Source organism: Rhinatrema bivittatum, chromosome 3 (genome assembly GCF_901001135.1).
Source record: "Rhinatrema bivittatum chromosome 3, aRhiBiv1.1, whole genome shotgun sequence".
Taxonomy (NCBI): domain Eukaryota; kingdom Metazoa; phylum Chordata; class Amphibia; order Gymnophiona; family Rhinatrematidae; genus Rhinatrema; species Rhinatrema bivittatum.
This window is the reverse complement of record NC_042617.1, coordinates 530,906,821-530,929,694: the sequence shown is the minus strand read 5'-3', so window position 1 is coordinate 530,929,694 and position 22,874 is coordinate 530,906,821. Positions and strand designations below refer to the sequence as shown.

The window sequence follows — 22,874 nt, the reverse complement described above, 5'->3', positions numbered from 1 at the left end:
TTTTGTACTCCCAGAATCTACTAGGGTTTGTGTAGGGCCCCTATCCAGCTCAACTAGAATCATAAAAGTACCAGGTCCAGGGTGAGGAGTATTAACAAAGCTACAAACATGGGATGTCATTAAGTTGACAACCATAACTTCCTCCTCAGCTCAAGTACATTCTCTGATGAAGTGACCTCTCCCCCCACAATGGAAGCAGGGCTGTGGACTTAAGTCTCATAGGCATTTATTTTCTGAGGTCTGCGGTAGATGCCTTGCTCCCCGACAACAGACTCCAGGATCCAGTGGTAACTATTTGTCTTATGCTCTAGAGTGCTCCAGAATTGATTGGGCTTGGCAGAAGGCATCAGCAACTTCTAGGGCGGATTCGAGGGTAAGCTTTGAATGCTGGTATACCCACTGCTGCATACATGGATGAAAGTCATGTAAAAACTGCTCCAGGAGAATTAGGTTGACTACCTCCATGCCAGTCTTTCCTTCAGGCTGAAGCCATTTCATTCTACATTCTTCTGTCAATAGAAGAGAGATGCCATGGATTTTCTCCTGGGGACAGGGTTCCCAGTGGAAACATTGTTGGTATACTTCTGGGGTGCACCACACATATTTAAGGATGGCGGCTTTAACCTCTGCATAGGTGGCCCCTCCATCTAGATTTGTGGCCTGAAAGGCAGATTGACTACTGCTTGTTAGCAAATTGCCTAGATAGGTAGTCCATATAGATTCTGGCTATCCTCCTAGGTGTGCCTTATTTATTTATTTATTTAACACTTTTATATACCGAAATTCATGTAGAAAATTACATATCACTTCGGTTTACAGAATAACATTAACTAGCATGTTCAAAGTTTATAAAAAAAACAAACATCTGGGTCCTCTCCTGGATTTACCTTAAATTTCACAGGAGCCAGTAGATTGGGCCAGCTGGCCTGTGCTATCTGCATCAAGGAAGCTTGCTATTTATCCAGTTGCTCTTGCAGGACTTGCTGCTGGGTCCACTGGCCTCATACTATGCCTTGTAATTGCTGTTACCCTCTTGTGAGGGGCCTGGAATATTCGCTCCATGGTAGCTTGAATTTTGTTTTGCTGTAGCAGCTGCTTCATGGAAGGCATGAAGAAGGGAAAAAAATGTACCCTTTCTCCCCAGCCCCCCCCCGCAAAAAAAAATCTTAGTCCATCTGGTTCTGACTCTATGTCCCTTACTATATGGGCAGGATTAGCCTCTTTAACTGCTGCAGCCGGGCCCAAAAGAAAAATTTAAAGTACAGGTCCCAGGTCTGTGCTGGGCTTAGACCAGAATTCCACTGCTACCATCATATGTGATACTGTGGAGTAGTCCTTGGCTTAGGGAAGGTGCCGAAGGACAGAAGGAGTCTGGACTCTTGCTTTTTCTCACACAAAATGCTTTATTATTTACAAAAACAAAATCAGCAGAAAAGAATGCCTGCTTATCTCAGCACCTTCTCTCGAAGAGCTAGCATTCAAATACATACAGTCTTAGCCATGTCTTCTACTTTCTCCTCCTGTCCAGTACCTCCCTTTTCCTCCCCAGGCCTCAGTTTTTATTCTTCTACCCAGGGACATGCCCTGTGATTTGGCCTTCTCTCTTGGGTATCCCTTAAGGTGAGCCAGGCTAGATAACTGGAGCCGGAACTTTAAGGTGTTCAGAGGGTTTCTCCTATATACCCTGTCACAACCACCAACTCAGAAAGTTCATTCCAAGAATATAGTGCAGCAAAAACTTTGGGGCTGGCAAAAGAGAAGGCACAAATAAAGTGACTTGCCCTATAAGCAGAGTAAACAAGGAGAGGTCTAAGAACATAAGAAATTGCCATACTGGGTCAGACCAAGGGTTTATCAAGCCCAGCATCCTGTTTCCAACTGTGGCCAATCCAGGCTACAAGTACCTGGCAAATACCCAAACACTAAGGGGTGGATTTTCAGAGCCCTGCTCGCCTAAATCCGCCCAAATCCGGGCGGATTTAGGCGAGCAGGGCCCTGCGTGCCGGTGAGCCTATTTTACATAGGCCTACCGGCGCGCGCAGAGCCCCGGGACTCGCGTAAGTCCCGGGGTTCTCCGAGGGGGGGCGTGTCGGGGGCGTGTCGGGGGGGGCGGGCCCGGTCGTCGCGGCGTTTAGGGGGCGTGTCGGCAGCGTTTTGGGGGCGGGTACGGGGGCGTGGCTACGGCCCGGGGGCATGGGCCGCGCCCTCCGTACCCGCCCTCAGGTCGCGTCCCGGCGCGCAAGAGGCCCGCTGGCGCGCGGGGATTTACGCCTCCCTCTGGGAGGCGTAAATCCCCCAACAAAGGTAAGGGGGGGGCTTAGACAGGGCCGGGTGGGTGGGTTAGGTAGGGGAAGGGAGGGGAAGGTGAGGGGAGGGCAAAACGAAGTTCCCTCCGAGGCCGCTCCGAAATCGCACAGCCTACCCCCGTTCCGGGGGTAGGCTGCGCGGCTCGGCGCACGCCGGCTATACAAAATCAATAGCCTTGTGCGCGCCGATCCAGGTTTTTAGCGGAGCCGCGCGTATCTACTAAAATCCAGCGTACTTTTGCTTGTGCCTGATGCACCAGCAAAAGTACGCCTATTCGTGTTATTTGAAAATCTACCCCTAAGAAGATCCCATGCTACTGATGCAATTAATAGCAGTGGCTATTCTCTAAGTCAACTTGATTAATAGCAGAGATAAATAGGGAGAGATAAAAGTGAAGAGGTAGTGAGGAGTTGCAGAGTGAAGGCGAAAAGGAGCTTGAACTGAATGTGGAAATGGATAGGGAGCCAGTGTAGTGACTAAAGAAGAATTAGAAGGGTGTAACAACTTTGGCAAAAAATAAGTCACGCAACTGAATTTTGGATGAACTGTAGTGGACAGAGACGGTTCACTGGGAGACATGTAAGGAACAGGGTGCAGTACTCTAAGCGGAAGAGATGAGAGTGGTTAAGGGTTCTAGTACCTGGTTGAGAAAGGAAAGGACAGATTTTGAAGTCATAGAAAAAGAAACACAATTTATCAGTGTTTTAGATATGTGTTAAGAAAAAGAGAAAGGAGCGACAGATGACTCCAAGGTTATGGGCTGAGGAGACTGCAAGGATGACATTATAATCCAGAGAAATAGAGAAGGGAGGAAGAGGGGAAGTGGTTTTGAGGGGAAAGATATAATTTGAGCTTGGCCATGCTGAATTTAAGGTGGTGATGGAAAATCTAGGTAGCAAAGTCAGACCAGCAGACTAAGACCTAGGGCTGGATCCCTGATGACATTTCTGGTGTAGAGAATTTCATCTGGGAATCATCAGCATAAATATGGGGTATTAAAAGCCATGGGAGGAGAGCAGAGCACAAGGGAATTAGTATAGAGAGAGAAGAGAGCCCAGGCCACTAATTGATAGTGGGATGGCAGCAGAGGAGGACTCAGTGGTGCGCAAAGGAAGGCCAAAGACAGGGGATCCCATCACATCTAGAAAGAAGAGGAGGCCCATGGCTGCCAGGGGAGCCCACCCCATCCAGCAGCAGAAGAGAAGGCAGCCCACAGTTGCCGGGGGAGCCCATCCTGTCCAGCAACAGAAGAAGAGGAGACCCACGGCTCCCGGGGGAGCCCACCCCACCCGATGGCAGAAGAGAAGCAAGCCCGTGGCAGCCTAGAGCACGGGGGGGGGGGGGGGGGGGGCACCACCAGCAGCAGTGAGCCAAAATGTTCTGCGTACTGCGGGGGAAGGTGTATTCAGCTGAACAGCCATTTTCTCTCTCCCCCCCCCCCCCCAATACAGCCCTTACTTTTAAGAACTTTGCACCGGGGGAGAGAAGATGATCTGCTGCACCTATTCTGGGCGTACCTTCTCCTCTCAGAGCCCTCCTTAAAGGCAGTGGGGGGAGAGAGCAAATCCAGACAAATCTGCACTAACATTCTCATCCAACTCATTTGCGGCCTGCGCAGCCCACGCCCCCTGCCTCCAAGGAACAGCAGGCTAGAAGAAGAAATGTTTGCAGCAAGAACAGAGCAGCTGCAGGGCCGCTAGATTTATTTATTTATTATTTTTTACATACCGACATTTGATCTGAGATATCACATCAGCTAACATTCAGGTACTGTAGGTATTTCTCTATCCCCAGAGGGCTTACAATCTAAGTTTTGTAACTGAGGCAATGGAGGGCAAAGTGACTTGCCCAAGGTCACAAGGAGCAACAGCAGGAATCAAACCCTGGTCTCCTAGTTTGTAGCCCACTGCTTTAACCACTAGGCTATTCCTCCTTTCATCTCCTCGCCGGCAGTGAGAAGAAACACAGCCACGGGCTGCAAGAAGCACTGGCCTCCTTCCCCTTCCTCCCAGTGAGGGGCAGCATGTCTAAAGGGCCGCTAGTAATATCGGACTTTCCCCAGTCCGGCAGCAGTCAGGAGCAGCACAGCCACGGACCGCAAGAATCGTCAGCCTCCTCCATCCTTCCACATAACACTGAGGAACAGCGCAGCCACAGGCCTCAAGAAGAACCATCACAACCCCCTCCCTTAGGAGCAAATAAAACACTGCTTGGAGGCTAGAATAATCTGGTAGGCCATGGGGGCTGAAGAAAGAGGCTGCTGCTGCTGCCCCTTGTGCATCCAGACTGGGAAACAAGTGGAAGAGCATATGTTTCTGTGTATATGATTGAGAGAGCAAACCTCTGTGTGTGTGTGTGTGTGTGTGTGTGTGTGTGATTCAGAGAGAGAGAGAGAGAGAGAGAGAGCGAACGAGCATGTGTGTATAATTGAGAGAGAGCGCAAACAAGTATGTATGTATGTGTGTGTATGATTAAGAGAGTACCAACAAACATGTGTTTGACACAGGGAGAGCATTAACAAGCATGTGTGTGTATGATAGAGCGTGAACAAGTGTGTGTTTGGGTATGATACAGAGAGCGGGAACAAGTGTATGTGTGAGAGAGAGCGAACGAGCATGTGTATGCATATGATTGAGATAATGAATGAGCATGTGTCTGAATGATGTGAGTGTGCAAACAAGCATATGTGTGTAATAGAGAGAGTGCAAACAAGCGTGTGAGTATGATTACGAGAGCAAATGAGCATGTGTGTGTGTGCGTATGATTGAGGATGAGCAAATGATTGTGTGTGTGTGTATGACTGAACAAGCATGTGTGTGTGTGTGTGTGTGACAGAGAGAGTGAACAAATGTGTGGAAGTGTGTATATGATTGAGAGAGAGAGAGAGAGAGAGAGAACAAATGAGCATGTGTGTGTATGTGTATGATTCAGCATGTGAGAGAAAGACAATCCATGATAATCTCATGGCATCTGGAAACCAAATGTTCCCAGGTATTGAAAGCAGAGGAGTTTTTCTTATCCTTATGCATTATAATTCTTGGATGTTATTTGAGGCATCTGCTATTTTGATATTTTATGGGCATTTGGAAAATATTTTATAAGAGTTTTTAATTATTGGATATTTTGACAGTTGTTTTGGAATATTTATTCTTTTCATTAGTATGGTTTTACTATTACACTGTTTCATATTTCCTGATGTTATTGCATGATGTTTTATGAAGAATGGTGGTTTGTATTTTTCTATTGTTGCACCACATATACAGTATAGCTTGTTTCAGTTTTCTATTCAGTTTTTGTCCGTATTGTTTCTATTTGGACCATTTCTTTATTCTGTATTTGGTGAGGGTCTGTCTGTGTTCTGCATGTGTGACAGAGATGAGGTATTTTACTAGTATGCAGTTTCTCTGTACGGATCTATAGAAGCCTGGCTTGTTCTGCTTTCCTAATAGAAGGTATATTGGTATTCACAGTGTTGCCTTTTCAATGTTGTTCATATTTGAGTGCTGACAATTTGTGCTGTTTCGGTATGGAAGGTTTACTATATGGTAATTGTAATTCAGTTTACTCATGGCTTTCTGAGGGCCATGCCCACACTCAGCATGCATTACTATAGGACTAGAGACCTTCATTTCAGTTTTTATTTATTTTCCCCAACAATTTAGCAATATTATTACACATACAAAAATAATATTTGCCCACATAAACAATGAGACATTTTTACCCATTTTTGTTCTTGTGGTAATAAATAATAATTAATTCCTAGGAACATAAAATAAAACTAAAATGAAGGTCCTCCTACATAGGCCTAATAAGCCATATGGGTTTCTAAATGTCTTTCGTTATCTTTTTTTTTTTTTTGGCAAGAGTTTTCAGGTTGGCAACCACAGCAGTACATGTAAATAAATTTTCTGCTTCTGTTTCTATTTTTTTGGGTGTTGTATGGGATGTGGAGTAATTGAGGTTAATTAAATATTCTACTAACATGTCATTTCTATGTAGGGATCTATAGAAGCTTAGACCTGCATTCATCACTTTGCTATAAATTTGAATGAATAGCACGCGTGAATAAAAAAAAGAGGTGTGGGCTAGGGTAATTTTTTTTAGTTATCGCAACATGTGCTACTAGCAGCTATCAAGCTAGGGCAAGAGTACAATGTACAAATCTCATCTTTGTCTACCTTTCCTCACTCCAAATCATGCCAAAACTTCACTGATGTGTACTGTGCTGTTCATACTTCTGACTGTGCATGTAAAACTGCCCCCCAAACCCTAGACCACCACCAAAACCTCACCTCGAGTTACTAGTTTACCCTCCTACAGTGGTATAAATAGTTGACTAATATGTCTGCCACCCCAGAGGCTCTCTTTCTCTCTCCACTCCACTCCCTCTTCCCTCTCCCTAATCCCCTCCTGCCTGAACCGGAATTTGTGATAAATATCGAAAATCCCGTTTCACAGAAAAAAGGTGTAGTTTGCATTACACTATCGCATGCAATGTTAAACACCCCTCATTTTCATAAACTCCACCCAACTATTCTCTTTTGATTAAAATTTAAAAATTTGTATATGCATCTCGCAATGCGATAAATAACACATGCATTATGACGTTATCGCAGGCTTTGGGGCCCTAATGCGATTTGATAAATGACCCTGTTAGTTTGTTCTGCTTTCCTAATAGAAGGTATATTGGTGTTTAAGGGCCTAGGGTAATGTTTGCGGGTCACCTTTTCATAGGGTTATAACTGTTAGCATGCTGATGGTTAGTGCTGTTTTGGAATGGGAGGTTTATTATATTATAATTGTAATTTAGTTTGCTCATGGCTTTCTGAAGACCAAGCCCACACCCAACATGCATTACAATAATCCTAATACCATATGTGATACAAGGATCATTTTGGCTTCTATGCAGGGTTTTCTGGTTGACACCACAGCAGTGATTGTAAATATTATATGCATGCTATTGTGATATTTTTACTTCAAAAGACTGTACTTTGGGTGTGTTTTTTCATGTAAAATCTTTTATTATAAATGCATAAACTGAAATTGAGTATGGACAGGGCCGTGGAAAGGGGAAGGCTGGGCACAAAGCTTTTAAGATTCATTTAGGGTGCCTAATACCCTTGCACTGACCCTGATTAGAAAAAGAATACAAATTAAATGTTAAAAAAAAAAAAGAATGAGGGGCCAGCCCAGAAATTGTTTGCACAGGGCTGAAGAAATGTTAACACTGGCCCTGCATGGCAGAGCACGAGGTGATGCGTTGGCAGGGTTCCCATCTCTCCCTAGTGAAGAGACCTCACGCGGTAGTGCCATGTGGTGATGCGCTGGCAATTGAAAAGGGGCAGAGAAAGAGGGGGGAGCCCGCAAGGGAGACAATACTGAATGCTTTGTGAAAGGAAGTTGCAGAATATAAGATTTTAATAAATAAATTTGCACCCGGGCACCGGAGACCCTCCCTAAGCCTCTTGGAGGAACTCCCGGAGGACACACTAAAAGTGCGATGAGAGAAGTAAGAAAAGAACCAAGACAGGTAGCAGTCCCAAATCTAAATAAGGATAGAGTGTCAAAGACTAGGTGGTGATTCAGTTTAACTTAGTTCATTGTATTTTTTATATTGCCTTTTTACACAAAATCAAAGCGATATAAAATCAAAGGAAACATAAACAGGTCCATATTCACAAGCCATTTAGACGGATAACGTGATAGCTAGCCATCTAAATGGTTTACCCAGCTATATTCAGCCTTTGTCTGGCTAAATTCTGGTTGGGTAATAAGTTAGGGAGCTAGAATTTAGCTGGATACGTTAGAGGCAGTCCAGGGGCATAACTCAGAGGAGTTTAGTTAGCCAGCTAAGTTAACCAACTAATTCCAATACTCAGAGTTAGGTGGATGACTTAGCAGGCTAAGGGCCTGATTCACTAAGGAATTTCTCCCATTCTGTGTCTATGGGAAAATGCCTTGATGAATCAGGCCCTAAGTCTGATTGAGTTAAAGAGCTGTCCTTAAGTTAGCCGGCTATAGTTAGCCAGCTAACTAATTAAGATCGTTGGCTATATTCAACAGTGTGGTTGCACTGTTGAATATGCCTCCAAAATTAGCCAGGTAAGTTTATTCGTCTAACTTTGCCATCCAGTCTGTGTCTGAATATAGACCTCAAAATAATATGAAGTAAATAAAAAAGAAACAAACTACAATTATCCAAACAAATTATATACTCATGATAAAACCATCAAAAACTTGAACAACACAAGCTTTTTAAAAAATTATCAGTGTTAAAAGTAGCAGATAGGTAAAGGAGGAGAAGGATAAAGTAAAGGCCTTTTGTTTTAACCATAAATAGGTCACTGGAGATTTTGGCAAGGGCTGCTTCTGTGAAATGTAGAAGGTGAAAACCAGACTGAAATGCCTTGACAATGGCTTGAGATGAAAGAAAGTCAAGGCAGTGGAGATGAACAGCACATTTAAGTAGACTGGATGCGAAAGGAAGACGAGAAATAGCACAATAGTTAGCATGGCAGGTAGAGTCCAGTAAGGCTTTTTTGAGGAGTGGTGTGATCACAGCATGTCTGAAAGATGCAGGGACAGTTCCAGTGGAAAGTGACAGATTGAGGATATGACAGATGGAAGAGATGACTAAAAGAGAAATTCAGCTGAGGAGCTGGGTGGAACTGAGTCAGAGGAACAAGTAGTGAATTTGGAGGGGGAGAGAAGTTGGGTAATTTCCTTTACTGTGATTTCAGAAAAGGAGAGGAAGGTGACAAGGACCAGAGGAAGGCAAGAGAAATGAAGTGGGGGAGGGGAAGGTAGTGATGACCTGGTTGAGAAATTGTGTGAACCTTGTCAAGGAAGTAGCCAGCCATAACCTGGGCAGAGAGTGAAGGAGGGGTGGGATGTGAAGGCAATTTGAGAAGATAACAGAGTATGACAAAAAGACAGCAGGGGTTAGAAGCAAGAGAGTCTATCAGACAACATAGTACTTTTCCTTGGCAAGTGCAATAGAGACTGGAAGGAGGTGAGAATTAATTTAAGATGTATGAAGTCAGTATGGGTATGGGATTTTAGCAAATGATGCCCTGAAGAGTGGGCACAGGAATGCAAGTAGGCTGGAATTTGGTGCACCTTTTGGGATAGTTAAGGGGAGGGGCAAGAGTTCTAAAGCAGAGGAGAATATACTGTTGTAAGAAGAAACTGCCTCATCAAATGACTCAGACAATGTAATGGAGGAGAGTAGAGATGACACAGTAGTGGAGAGGATACAAGGATTGATAGCCTGGAGGTTCCTGAAGGTATTGGTCGTGACTGGATGATACTGGTGGGGAGGGTCATTTAGTATGAAATTTATCAGATGATAGTCTAAGTAGGGAAGAACTAAGGTGGAAAAGTCTGAGAGAGAGCAATTGGAAATAAGGTCTAGGTCAGGGCAGTGACCATGCTGGAGGTCAAATGAGGAGATTAAGGTAAGGAACGCGCTTCGTCTCCCACCTTGGGACCGAGGAGCTGGAGCGGGAGAGACCCCAAAGGAGTTGAGGGTGAGACTTCCTTCCCGAGCAAGATAGAAATCTCCGATGCTGATGACTGATCCAAATGTTTAGGGCCAAATAACTTCTCCATCTTGTCTAAGCATGCCAGACGGCCCTTGGGGGTCATCTGGGCACAGAGATCTCAACCACGGACATCGTGGGATTCCCCCAGGCAGAGGACACAGACCTCGTGGTGGTCTGTGATGGACATAGTCCAAGGGCACTGGGGGCACCAGCGAAAGCCAGGCGATGCCATCGCAAAAAGAAAGTGGCATGCGGTCGATGGCCACCGGGAGGGGCGACACCATCTCTAGAGAATGGAGAGAGTCCTACAGGACAAGAAAATGGAAGAGGAAAAAAAACAAGGAAATATCCCTGGGCCAGTAAACAGTTGGGAAGCAGGGTCTAAGAAGGATACATCTAACAAAGAATTGAAGGGGAGGGAAAGGAATAAGAAATATGAAGAGAAGACCAAGAAAACTGGAAAGTCCCTCAGAAGAGAAATAGCTGAAATAACCTCAGTGTAAGAAAGCTCATGAAGCTAAAGGAAAAGAAAGAGGGAGGGGTACAGCAAGAAAATGATGACAGGGAAAGAAGGCAGCAAGCACAAAGAAGTTTCATCTGAACTGAATTGGAGTTGTATAACAGCAGTGACCTGATTGGAGGCTCTCAGAGTTGCACAAATACCACTTCCAAATTTAAGTGAATCATCTGCAGCTGGCCAGTTAGGATTGAGTTGATGATAGAAGACATGGGCTTGATAAAATATATATGATCTGAATACTGTTTGTGAAATTTATGGCAAATACAAATTTTACAACACTAAGCGGTCAATATTCAGTGATGTGGCAAGCAGCAAATTTATCTGGGGAAAGCTATAGGCACCATTTATCCCAGATATTCAGTGGAATTACATGCACAAGTCTCCCACTGAATTTACTCTTATAAAGTTACACGCATTACTTTAACTGGGTAAAGTTAGGACTGCTATTTTTCTGACCAGACTTGTGCACTTAACATTAGCAAATGCCTCCAGTGACTCCCCTTTTTGTCCAAAAGTTTGTGCGCACAAAATTTATGCGGTCAGCGGGTAGAAATATTTGAAACTCTGCTTTAGTGCATGCAACTCCAGTTAATCTTAGAAAAGCTTTTGAATATCAACCTCTAAATATTCAGTGAAAACCAAAATGTCCTGATATTCACCCTCTTCAGGCCAAAAATAATTTGGATGAATAGAGCCCACAGTCTAGTTATTTTAAAATTTAAAATACCAAACTTGAAAATGGCAGCTGGATTTTACTATAATCCAGAACATTCTAGCTCACATTTTTTGCAACCTGTGGGTACATAAACAAACCTACTATATCATAATTGAGAACAGGAGGAGAATGGCAGGATAGCAGAAAAAAGTTTCCTGCTTAGACTTTTATTTTTAAAATGTTGACTTAAAAGCAATTTGCAAAACAGATCAGAAGTCAACAAATTCATTAAACTATAGGGTTTTATAACTTTATATTAATTTGTTTTGATTGGCTACAGATTACATTTTTTTCAAGTTTCACAGTACTTTTCACAGTTAATGGATTCCCAAATGGCTCAAGTTCGGTCATCTAGGAACCCATCATTAAAGCAGGTTTAATCTATGATAATGATCCCTTTTGGGCAGCATCTATAAACCAATGAAACCAAATTGTTATCATCAAAAGAAATCTAACTCGAGTTTTGCAAAGGGCAAAATGATCACTGTAAAACTTATCATAATAGGTAGTAATTAATTCCTACTGCAGGGAACTACTGTAAAAGATAAAATGAACAATGCCCTTCCTTGGGAGGTGAGCCAGAAATCCTTTCAGATATTTAGAGCACATCATTAGAGAATGGATTTAAAAATGTAATAAACAGTTTGACAGTCAACAAACTCATTAACAAAATTCATTTTCTACTATTTAATTGTGCACTTAGAAGAACGGTAGTTAGCTGACCTCTTCAGTGTGGTTCCTCCTTGCAGCAGTACCAAAAGTACCAAAAAAACTGAACCAGGGCCTGCCAGCACAGCTGAAAGATTGGCTTACCTCGCACTGGTCCCAAAACCCTATGGCTGCCTTTCTGTGGACTTGTGCCAGCAGGGCCAGAAGTTCTGTTACAACTCAATGCGAAGTTGGGTGAAGCCTTGGTCTGTGGTGAATTCTGCTGGCTCCCATTGCTGCCATTGCTGTAACTTCTGCTCCTGTGCAAGGTGTTCTCAGATGATAAAGTAGATAGATAGCTGAAACAGAATTGAAAAACCAACAGCACAAACCTTTGATGAATACAGCCAGAGTAAAACATGTGGTCTTCAAGAGGAAAAAATGTTCTGAAACAAAGGCTGATTTTCTGTGAAGAACACAAAAATAAGAAAAATAAAAGATTATATATAGGAGGTCCATATTCAGTGCCACCTGTCCAGCTAGGTTCGGACTTAGCTGGGCAAATGGCAGAATTTGAAAATTCCACCAAACTGACCGATCCCAAGTTATTTTAAAGTGTTTTAAAATTGTAAACCGGTATGATTACATTGGAATAAGGATAACCGTTTACCTGGCTAAAAGGTTATCTTGCTAGCATGGGGGCTTTCTGGGGCAGAGCCAGCTATCAGGTTAAGTTAGCCAGATAAATGCTGATTTTAAACATTATCCAAATAACATAGCCAGATAACTTTAGGGCTGCAGAAAAGCAGTCCTCAATTTAGCCGGATAAAACTTATCTAGCTAAATTTGACATAGACAGGTATATTCAGGGGCTCAGGCACACTACTAAATATCCCAGCCAGATAAGTTTAGCCAGTCAGCGTCTAAATATGAACCTCATAAATATTATACACAGGGAGGCACAACCTTACTAACCATACATCCATGAATAGCCTCAACGTTTCTACAAGTCAGAAGCAGTGTTTGGAAGTAAAGAAATATAAGGAATGAACACTAAAAGCTACATAGGGAATGGGGAAATATTTAATTATCTACTCTTAAATAACAATAATTTATAGCAGAGCTCTCATATACTGTACAGACAACTCTGAGGCACCCCTGAAATAGGACTAAGTGGAAAAGAAAAAAATTTTGGCTTGACTTTCAAAATGATTTACATGCACAAGACCCTTTTTTAAGCATGTAAGCTTTTTCAAAATCAATCATGAGCCAGTGAGCATAAAAGTACACATATAATCTGTTTTCACACAGTAAGGAGAGGAATCCCATGGGGCAGAGTTGGTGCACAGTTGTGATTTACACACATAGGGCCGGATTTTAAAACGGTTACGCGCGTAACCGGTCTTACATGAACCAGGCCTATTTTAAAAAGCCCAGCGACGCGCATGTAAGTCCCGGGGCTTGCAAAAAGGGACGGGGCAGTCCAGGGGCGGGGTAGGCTCCCAGCGCAGAGTCCATATTTGCCGCTGTGCCGGGGATTGCAGCAGTCGGCCAGCGCGCGCAACTTACTTCAGCCCCAGGGTTGAAGTAAGTTTGGAGATAAAAACAAAGCAAAGGAAAAGGTAGGGGGGAAGGGCAGGGGAGGTAGGGGAAGGAAAGGGAAGGGGGGGTGGGGGGTAAGGAATGCGGGAAGGCAGCGCGGCTCAGCGCGCGCAAGGTGCACAATTGTGCACCCCCTTTCGCGTGCCGACCCCCGATTTTATAAGATGCGTGTTCCTGCGCGCGCATGTTTTAAAATTAGGCGTACATGTGCGCGCGCCAGGTAGCATGCGCACATGTACGCCACGCGCACTTTTTATTTAGCATAGTTGCTTACTTGTAACAAGTGTTCTCCACAGACAGCAGAGCAAATCAGCCACATGGTGCCAACTCAGATGTGCTCTTAGGGGTAGATTTTATAAGGTGCGTATCCATGTGCACACACACATGGACACGCCGATTTTATAACATGCTCACGCTGGCCAATGGCCATGCGCTCTGGATTTTATAATCCGCACGCATATGTGCAGGCGGCGCGTGCAAAGGAGGGATAATTTATGCAAACTCCGCATGGTGATGCATTCAGGCCTTCTCCAGTTCCCTCCCAGTCCGCTCCAATTAAGGAGCGGACTGGGAGGGAACAGTTAAAATAAACCCCCTCCCCACCCCGTAAACCCTACCTATCTTTCTTTTTCTTTTTTTTATTTTTATAACTTACATCAGATCCCAAGCTGAAGTAAGCCGGCCGGCGCACGAGTCTTTGGGACAGTGTTCAACGGTGCTGTCCCGGCCTGCTCCCCACCCAGACCCTGCCTCCAGGCCTGCCCCTTTGAAAAGGCCCGGCAGTTGTGCACATACTGGGGTTTACACACGTGGCCGGGCATCTTTAAAAATTCGTATGGCACGCGCAAGGCCCGGCCACACGCGCAGACCTTTTAAAATCCGGCTGTTATTGCTCAGAAAGACAGAAGTCTTTCTAAACATGCACGGCAATTCCCACATACTGGCACTGCATGAATCTCCTCAGTTTTTTCACTAGCTGATCATCATCTCCGTGAGAAGGGTGGGATTGTCTGGCTGATTTGTTCAGCTGTCTACAGAGAACACTTCTTATAAGTAAGAGGCTTTGCTCTCTCTGTGGACAAGCAGGAGCAAATACAGCCAGAAAGGAGAAATCTAAACCTACCCATTCATTTCCTTTTGTCTTGCTACAGACAGGTTATGTTCCCCATGGAGAGATAGATGGAGGCAGAGTACATGACTCCTTCTGTGACATCATCACTACTTATTTGTGGGGCAGTAACAGTTAAAATCGGTATTCCCATGACAAAGCAGATTTTAAACTACATAAATGTTACTAATTTTAAAACTTAGGACTAATTACCACTTTCTTTTTAATAGATGAAGATCCTCTTTAAAATTGTTACATTAAAAGACTTTATAATTTATCTCTTTCTTTTTTGTTGTAATCTTCTCTTTTACTAGAAAATCTCTATATTCTTTTATGTTTTAACTTCCTGGGTGGGTTCCTAGACTAAAGCAGCAGGACTATAGGAAATGAAATTAACAGCTATTTTTAAATTTCTCCTTCCTTCTTATTTTGCTACACCAGTCCAGAACAATTGGGAAGTACCAAAGACAATTATTATGGGAACTTGATCTAAAAGCTGGGTCTTCTTTTGTTAAAATATCCAATCTATAATGCTTTGCAAATGAATGCAAAATTGGCTATGTGGCTGCTTTACCAATATCAATGAGATGTATAATCTCATCCTCTGCCCATGATGAAGATTGTGCTCTTGTGGAATAGGCTCTAATTATATCTGAAATCTTACTATCCCTCAAAACATATGCTGTAGTAAGTGTTTCCTTAAACCATCTTGCTAAAGTAGCTTTAGATGCTGCTTCACCTTTGCATGGTCCTCCAAATAATACAAATTATCTGTTTTTCTAAAATAATCTGTTAGTTCTAAATATCTTAAAAGAATGAATCATAGGTCCAGGTATTATTTCAAAGATCTATTCGTCCCTTCACATTCTTTTTTTGAGAAAGCTGGTAATATAATTGTCTGATTTAGATGAAAACTAGAGATTACCTTTAGTATAAATGAAGGAACTGGATTATTATTGCTATTTGGACTTTTCAAGAATTGAGTGCTAAACATCTTTCTAAAGCTTTTTGTAGAAAATGTAAAATATTTGAAATTTCTGCCTGCCAGGGTGAAACAAATAGTTATTTGCTATATGTCTGAAATAAACATCACATATTCTAGAGATGTTGAATTCTTGCTTGCTTTTAAAAGAGTAGAAATTACAGAGTGAGCGCAGCCCTTTTTTTCTTAATCTTGACCTTTCAAAAGCCATGATGTAAGGTAGAATAGAGATAGGTCCTCCATTAAATTGATTCTTGTTTCAGAAGACCTCAGGATCCTGGAAACCTTAGTGGTTGATCGATTTGTGACATTATTTATTTGTTTATTTATTTAGGGGCACTTATAAATCGCATACAGATTAAGGTAAATCTCTCAAAGTGGTATACAATAAACAGAATACTTGGACATCGAACATCGAATCAGAAAACCCTTTAAAGAACTAAAAACAAGAGTGAGAACCGGGAATATACACATAATACAATTAAAGCAATCATGAAGTAGTGACTGGACAATGGATATTATAACAGAGTAAGAGGAAGCCTTTTATTTATATTTTCAGCTGATAGTTGATATTTCATCCACTTGGGACAGGCCAACAGGGAGGGTTATAGGGTAGATGAGGTGGTGGCGTAGATCTGCATAGCAAGGCCTTCTTGGCCAATCTGGTGCTACTAGAGCTTTTTTAATCTCTATTTTTCTTAGTATACATCCTATCAACTGAAAAACTGGCTTGAAGGTTTTTCTGACCTGCAATTTGTTTTGCAGAAATCTGTTGTAGATTTCTTTCTGCACAGGGAAATAGGTTTGTTTCTTTGAATATTCCCTGACCTCACGTTCCCCCATGTTTGTTTACATATGCTATTACCATAGCATTGTCACAAAGAATTCTCACTGCTTTTCCCTTTAATACTGAGAGAACGTGATCTATTGCTAACCTTATTGCTCTAGTTCCAATCTGTTAATTGATCAAGTGGCTTCTTTCTGAGACCATATTCCTTAAGAACATTAGAAATTGTCATGCTGGGTCCATCAAGCCCAGCATCCTGTGCCCAACAGAGGCCAAACCAGGCCACAAGAACCTGGCAAGCACCCAAACACTAAGCAGATCCCATGGCACTGATGCCAGCAATAGCAGTGGCCATTCCCCAAGTCAACTTGTTAATAGTAGTCAATGGACTTCTCCTCCAAGAACTCATCCAAACCCCTTTTAAACCCAGCTACACTAACCGCATCAATCACATCCTCTAGCAACAAACTCCAGAGCTCAATCGTGCGCAGAGTGAAAAAGAATATTCTTCGATTAGTCTCAAATGTGCTACTTGCTAACTTCATGGAGTGCTCCCAAGTCCCTTCATTATTCGAAAGTGTATATAACGGATTCACATCTACTTGATCAAGATCTCTCATGATTTCAAAGACCTCTATCACATACCCCCTCAACTGTCCCTTCTCCAAGCTGAACAACCCTAACTTCTTTAGCCTTTCCTCATAGGGGAGCTGTTCCATCCCCTTTATCATTTTGGTCGCCCTTCTCTGTACTTTCTTCAATGCAACTATATCTTTTTTGAGATGCGGTGACCAGAACTGTACACAGTACTCAAGTTGCGGTCTCACCATGGAGAGATACAGAGGCATTATGACATTTTTCATTCTATTCACCATTCCCTTCCTAATAATTCCTAACATTGTTTACTTTTTTGACTGCTGCAGCACACTGAGCCAACGATTTCAATGTATTATCTACTATGATGCCTAGATTCTTTTCCTGGGTGGTAGCTCCTAAAATAGAATCTAACATTGTGCAACTACAGCATGGATTATTTTTCCCTATATGCATCACCTTGCACTTGTCCATATTAAATTTCATCTGCCATTTGGATGCCCAATCTTCCAGTCTTGCAAAGTCCTCCTGTAATTTATCACAATCTGCTTGTGATTTAACTACTCTGAATAATTTTGTATCATCTGCAAATTTGATTACCTCATTCGTCGTATTCCTTTCCAGATCATTTATAAATATATTGAAAAGCACCGGTCCAAATACAGATCCCTGAGGTACTCCATTGTTTACCCTTTTCCACTGAGAAAATTGACCATTTAATCCTACTCTGTTTCCTGTCTTTTAAACAGTATGTAATCCACGAAAGGACATTGCCTCCTATCCCATGACTTTTTAGTTTCCTTAGAAGCTTCTCATGAGGGACTTTGTCAAATGCCTTTTGAAAATCCAAATACACTACATCTACTGGCTCACCTTTAACCACATTTATTAACCCCTTCAAAAAAATGAAGTAGATTAGTGAGGCAAGACTTGCCTTCGGTAAATCCATGCTGACTGTGTTCCATTAAACCATGTCTTTATATATATGCTCTATGATTTTGATCTTTAGAATAGTTTCCACAGTTTTTTCCAGCACTGAAGTCAGGCCCACTGGAGCCCTTTATAAATATTGGGGTTTCATTGGCCACTCTCCAGTCTTCAGTTATAATGGATGATTTTAATGATAGGTTACAAATTTTAACTAATATAGCCAAAATTTAATTTTTTAGTTCCTTCAGAACCCTGGGGTGCATACCAACCAGTCCAGGTGATTTGCTGCTCTTTAGTTTGTCAATCTGGTCTACTACATCTTCCATGTTCAAAGTGATTTGGTTCAGTTCATCTGAATTATCACCATTAAAATCCATCTCCAGAACCAGTATCTCTCCAACATCCTTATTAGTAAACACAGAAGCAAAGAATTAATTTAGACTTTCTGCAATGGCCTTATCTTCCCTAAGAGCTCCTTTAACTCCTCCGTCATCTAACGGTCCAACCGACTTCCTCACATGTTTCTTGCTTCGGATATATTTTTTAAAGTTTTTATTATGAGTTCTTGTCTCTACGGCCAACTTCATTTCAAATTCTCTCTTAGCCTGTCTTCTCAATCAATGTTTTACGCTTATCTTAACAATGCTTATGATTTTTCCTATTTTCTTCAGATGGATCCTTCTTCAAATTTTTGAAGGATTTTTTTTTTTTTTGCTAAAATAGCCTCTTTCATCTCACCTTTTAACCATGCTGGTAATCATTTTGCCTTCCTCCCACTTTTCTTAATGCATGTAATACATCTGGACTGCACTTCTAAGATTGTATTTTTAAACAATGTCCACGCCTGTTGTACACTTTTAACCTTTGCAGCTGCACCTTTCAGTTTTTTTCTTTTTTCCTAATTTTATCAAAGTTTCCCTTTTGAAAATTTAGTGTTAGAGCTGTAGATTTACATATTGTCCCCCTTCCAGTCATTAGTTCAAATTCGATCATGTTGTGATCACTATTGCCAGGTAGCCCCACCACCATTACCTCTCTCACCAAATCCTGCATTCTACTAAGAATTAATTGTGAAATAGCTCCCTCACTCATCGGTTCCTGAATCAATTGCTCCATGAAGCATTTATTTTTTCCATCCAGGAATTTTATGTCTCTAGCATTTCCTGATGTTACATTTACCCAGTCAATATTAGGGTAATTGTAATCTCCCATTATTACTGCATTGCCAAATTGGTTAGCTTCCCTGATCTCTCTTAGCATTTCATCATCTGTCTGATCATTTTGGCCAGGTGAACGATATTATAGAGTATCACTATACTCTTACCCAACACACATGTGATTTCTACCCATATAGATTCTACTGGGCATTTAGTCTCTTGAATGATCCTGTTGGATTCTATACACTCCCAGACATTACGTGCTACACCCCCACCAAGTTGATCCTCCCTTTCATTGCAGTATAATTTGTACCCTGATATAGCACTTTCCCATTGGTTATCCTCCTTCCACTAGGTCTCTGAGATGCCAATTATGTCTATCTCATCATTCACTGCTATACATTCTAACTCTCCCATCTTACTTCTTGGACTTCTGGCATTGGCGTACAGACATTTCAAAGTGTGTTTTCTGTTTGTATTAACAACCTTCTTTTTAGCTGATATGGATAATTTGGAATTCTTTAGCTTAGGTGATTCTTTACTTATAAGCACATGGGCTACTTTTGCATTTATTGGGACCTCTCTGTTGGGATGCCCTAACTCTCTTGTTTCATTAGTATCCTTCAAAAATACATTCCTTCGAACCATGCACTGCTGAGTAACTGTCAGCTTTCCCCTTGTTCTAGTTTAAAAGCTGCTCTAACTCCTTTTTGAAAGTCAGTGGCAGCAGTCTGATTCCATTTTGGTTAAGGTAGAGACCCGTCCTTTTGGAAAGGTCTCCCCCTTCCCCAAAAGGTTGTCCAGTTCCTTACAAAACTGAATCCCTCTTCCTTACACCATCGTCTCATCCACGCAATGAGAATCCAGAGTTCTGCCTGCCGCTGGGGACCTGCACATGAAACGGGGAGTATTTCACAGAATGCCACCCTGGAGGTTCTGGATTTCAGCTTTCTACCTAAAATCCAAAATTTGGATTCCAGAACCCCCATCCCACATTTTTCTATGTCATTGGTGCCCACATATACTGCGACAGCCGGCTCTTCCCCAGCACCGTCTATAATCCTATCTAGGTGATGCATGAGGTCTGCCAACTTCGCACTAGGCAGGTAACTTACCAGGCGGTCCATATGTCCACCAGCCACCCAGCTATCTTCATTTCTAATAATCAAATCACATACCATGATGGCCGACCTAACCCTTCCCTCCTGGGAGACCTGTCCTCAGTGTGAGAGGATAACACATCACCTGAAGAGAAAGCCCTTGCTACAGGATCACTTCCTGGTACACCAGGGTAATGCTCTCCAACTGGGAGACCTTTCTGATCCAAGGCAGCACCGGTAATGCCAGAGTGGATTTGGAACTTGGTTACTATGTTCCTGAAGGTCTCATCAATGTACCTTTCTGTCTGCCTTAGCTCTTCCAGGTCTGCCACTCTAGCCTCCAGAGATCAAACTCGTTCTCTGAGAGTCAGGAGCTCCTTGCACCAGGTGCACACATACGATCTCTCACCAGTGGGTAAAAAAATCATAAATGAGACACTCGATGCAAAAGACTAGAAAGCCTCCCTCTTGCTGCTGGACTGTTGCCTTCATCTTAATTTTGTTGATTTCCTAGCTAAGTTTAGGTTTTTAAGGGAGTTGGAATTAGAGTACTTTAAATGTTTAAGTAATCTGCTAGTGACCTACAAGGGGATGATTAAACTCTCAATAAGGGCTGGTGCAATAGTATGATTTAGAAAAGAGCCTGATTGATTTTTACTGAAAAAGTGTCTCTTGCCTAAAAATCAAGGGTTGAGCTAGGGTTGGGTGGGAGGGAAAGAAAGACATTAGAATTAACTCCCTCTGGCTTGCTTATTATCTCAGAAATACACAAACTCTAAAGAATATATTCTACTATTAAACCTCTCTCCAAACTTTTTTAAGTCCTAAGAATTTCCAAGGCTATACTTACCAATCCTCTTCAACCACCATTAAGGTTTAGTACTCACACCAGCACATTTAAAGCACTCCCTAGGTTTGTTTTCTTGCATATCCAAATTGATTTTCCGTTTCACAGAAGTGAATGAGGTTTTTCCAGCAGTAAAGGCAGAGATATCTTTGTAGCTCAGAGTTCTGCTGAATGAATTTATTCTCCAAGGTTAAAAACTAAAATTGGTATTATTCTACAGAGCAACTTATGGTAGCACCTCCTTGAGGCTTAATAGAAATATGAAATAAGAGAAAAAATGTCACTTTAGTAATTATTTTAATAATGTTGTTGTATGCTAGATTTTATTTTCCAGGTCGACAACCTTCCTACCATGATAGAAGTGAGGCTGATATTTTTATTTTTCCAAATTTTTTCAGTTTATTTTCTTTCAATTTTAAACAGAATTCTGATTTTTGTTTTATCCTGGCCAATCCAAAAATTTTCCAGACATTTTTTTCAATCATCTTTTTTGGTCTAATTTAACTTTTTGATTTAATTTTTGAGCTCAAAATATGTGTTAAGTGTTGTCTGTCTTGGTATTAAGAAGGCAATGAATGAATATTTTTGCAATGAATGGATATGTGTCAGTTCAGTGAAAAATGTGTTCTATGTAATGTCTGAGTACCTGAATTGTTTGTGATCCTGATTATTGCAAATCACCTTATAGTGAAGTGGGAACCTTATATAGACTATGATGTCTTCTAATTGATTAATTTGAATTTATGTTGCTCTATTACATTAGGTATTTGAATCCATAAACACACACACATCACTTATGCCTCAATGAAAGAAAGAAAAATACACCAGACTGAAAGAACTGAATACTGCATTGATTTTCATTCCATCCTTTCCATCCTTTGTCTTTGCCACTGAAGTCATGTTTTTGCCACAGAATTCATCCTGCACCCGTCATTATCTGATTTTTCTCTTTGTAATTGTTTTGTTATGCCTTACCCAGATGCAGTTTTTCTTGATTGTATGAATCAATGTACTTTTATCTGACATGTGATAATTGATTGTCATATATACCTAGTCAATATGCCTTTTTGCAGATGCCATTGTTTGGATTTTCAAGTTGATGATACAGTTTGAGTTAATGCAGTTTTATTAGTCCCTACATGCCAAGAGTTTTGCAGCATTTTAAAGCTAGTCTGATCACATTTAAGCTTCCAGAGGGGAATATATCATTCTTTTTCCTTATTTCTTGTTTTTATTTTCTTGAATTTCTTCACTTTCCTGTACAAAGACTCACACTGATGGTTTAGTAGCCCTACGAAGTACATTAATTTACATTTGAACACATAGCATGCTAAACACTTTCCCATAGAGTGAGCTGTCACTTGTTTCAATGAAAATGTTTTTCCATACACACACATTATCTGAATTTGTGCCAAGTCTATTCCATGTTACCATTAGCAATGGTAACATGGAATAGACTTAGTTTTTGGGTACTTGCCAGGTTCTTATGGCCTGGATTGGCCACTGTTGGAAACAGGATGCTGGGCTTGATGGACCCTTGGTCTGACCCAGTATGGCATTTTCTTATGTTCTTATGTTTATTTACTTACTCCCGGTTACAGGTTAAAGAGAGAATTGCAACAGTCATTAGATTTCCTAAATCTTAACAACACCTCCCTATTAGCAATTATAGGTGTCCTTACACAAGTACAGTGCTTACAAGCCATTTTTTTTAGTTATAGTTTATGAGTCTGAGAATATGTTTTAACAGAACTATTGATGAATTATCACAGTCATATGTACAGATGATTGTTATTATCCCAAAGCGAAGTATGTGCTATTTTAAAAAAGGACAAGGTTGTATTTCCATTGAATTTGGTCTAATTGGCGGGAATAACTGTTAAATTGGCTCACATTTCTAGAGGTAATTGGCAGTGACTACTTGTGGTTTGCTCTGATCCTTTGCTTGTGAATGTGGAAGCAGTATGAATGTGTTTGCCTACCTGTTTATTGTTTTATGGGCCTAAAACAACGTCTTCTATCACTATGAATAC

General features: G+C 41.6%; 1 protein-coding gene across 4 annotated transcripts in view; it reads right to left on the bottom strand.

The window, feature by feature from the left end:
* AGBL5 (ATP/GTP binding protein like 5) overlaps window positions 1-22,874 on the bottom strand; it is a 740,606-nt gene that overhangs the window by 421,450 nt on the left and 296,282 nt on the right. For all 4 annotated transcript variants that reach the window (XM_029596295.1, XM_029596297.1, XM_029596296.1 and 1 more), the window contains exon 12: window positions 11,900-12,093. In XM_029596295.1, coding sequence (XP_029452155.1) covers window positions 11,900-12,093 — 194 coding nt within the window. The remainder of the gene's footprint in view (window positions 1-11,899; window positions 12,094-22,874) is intronic.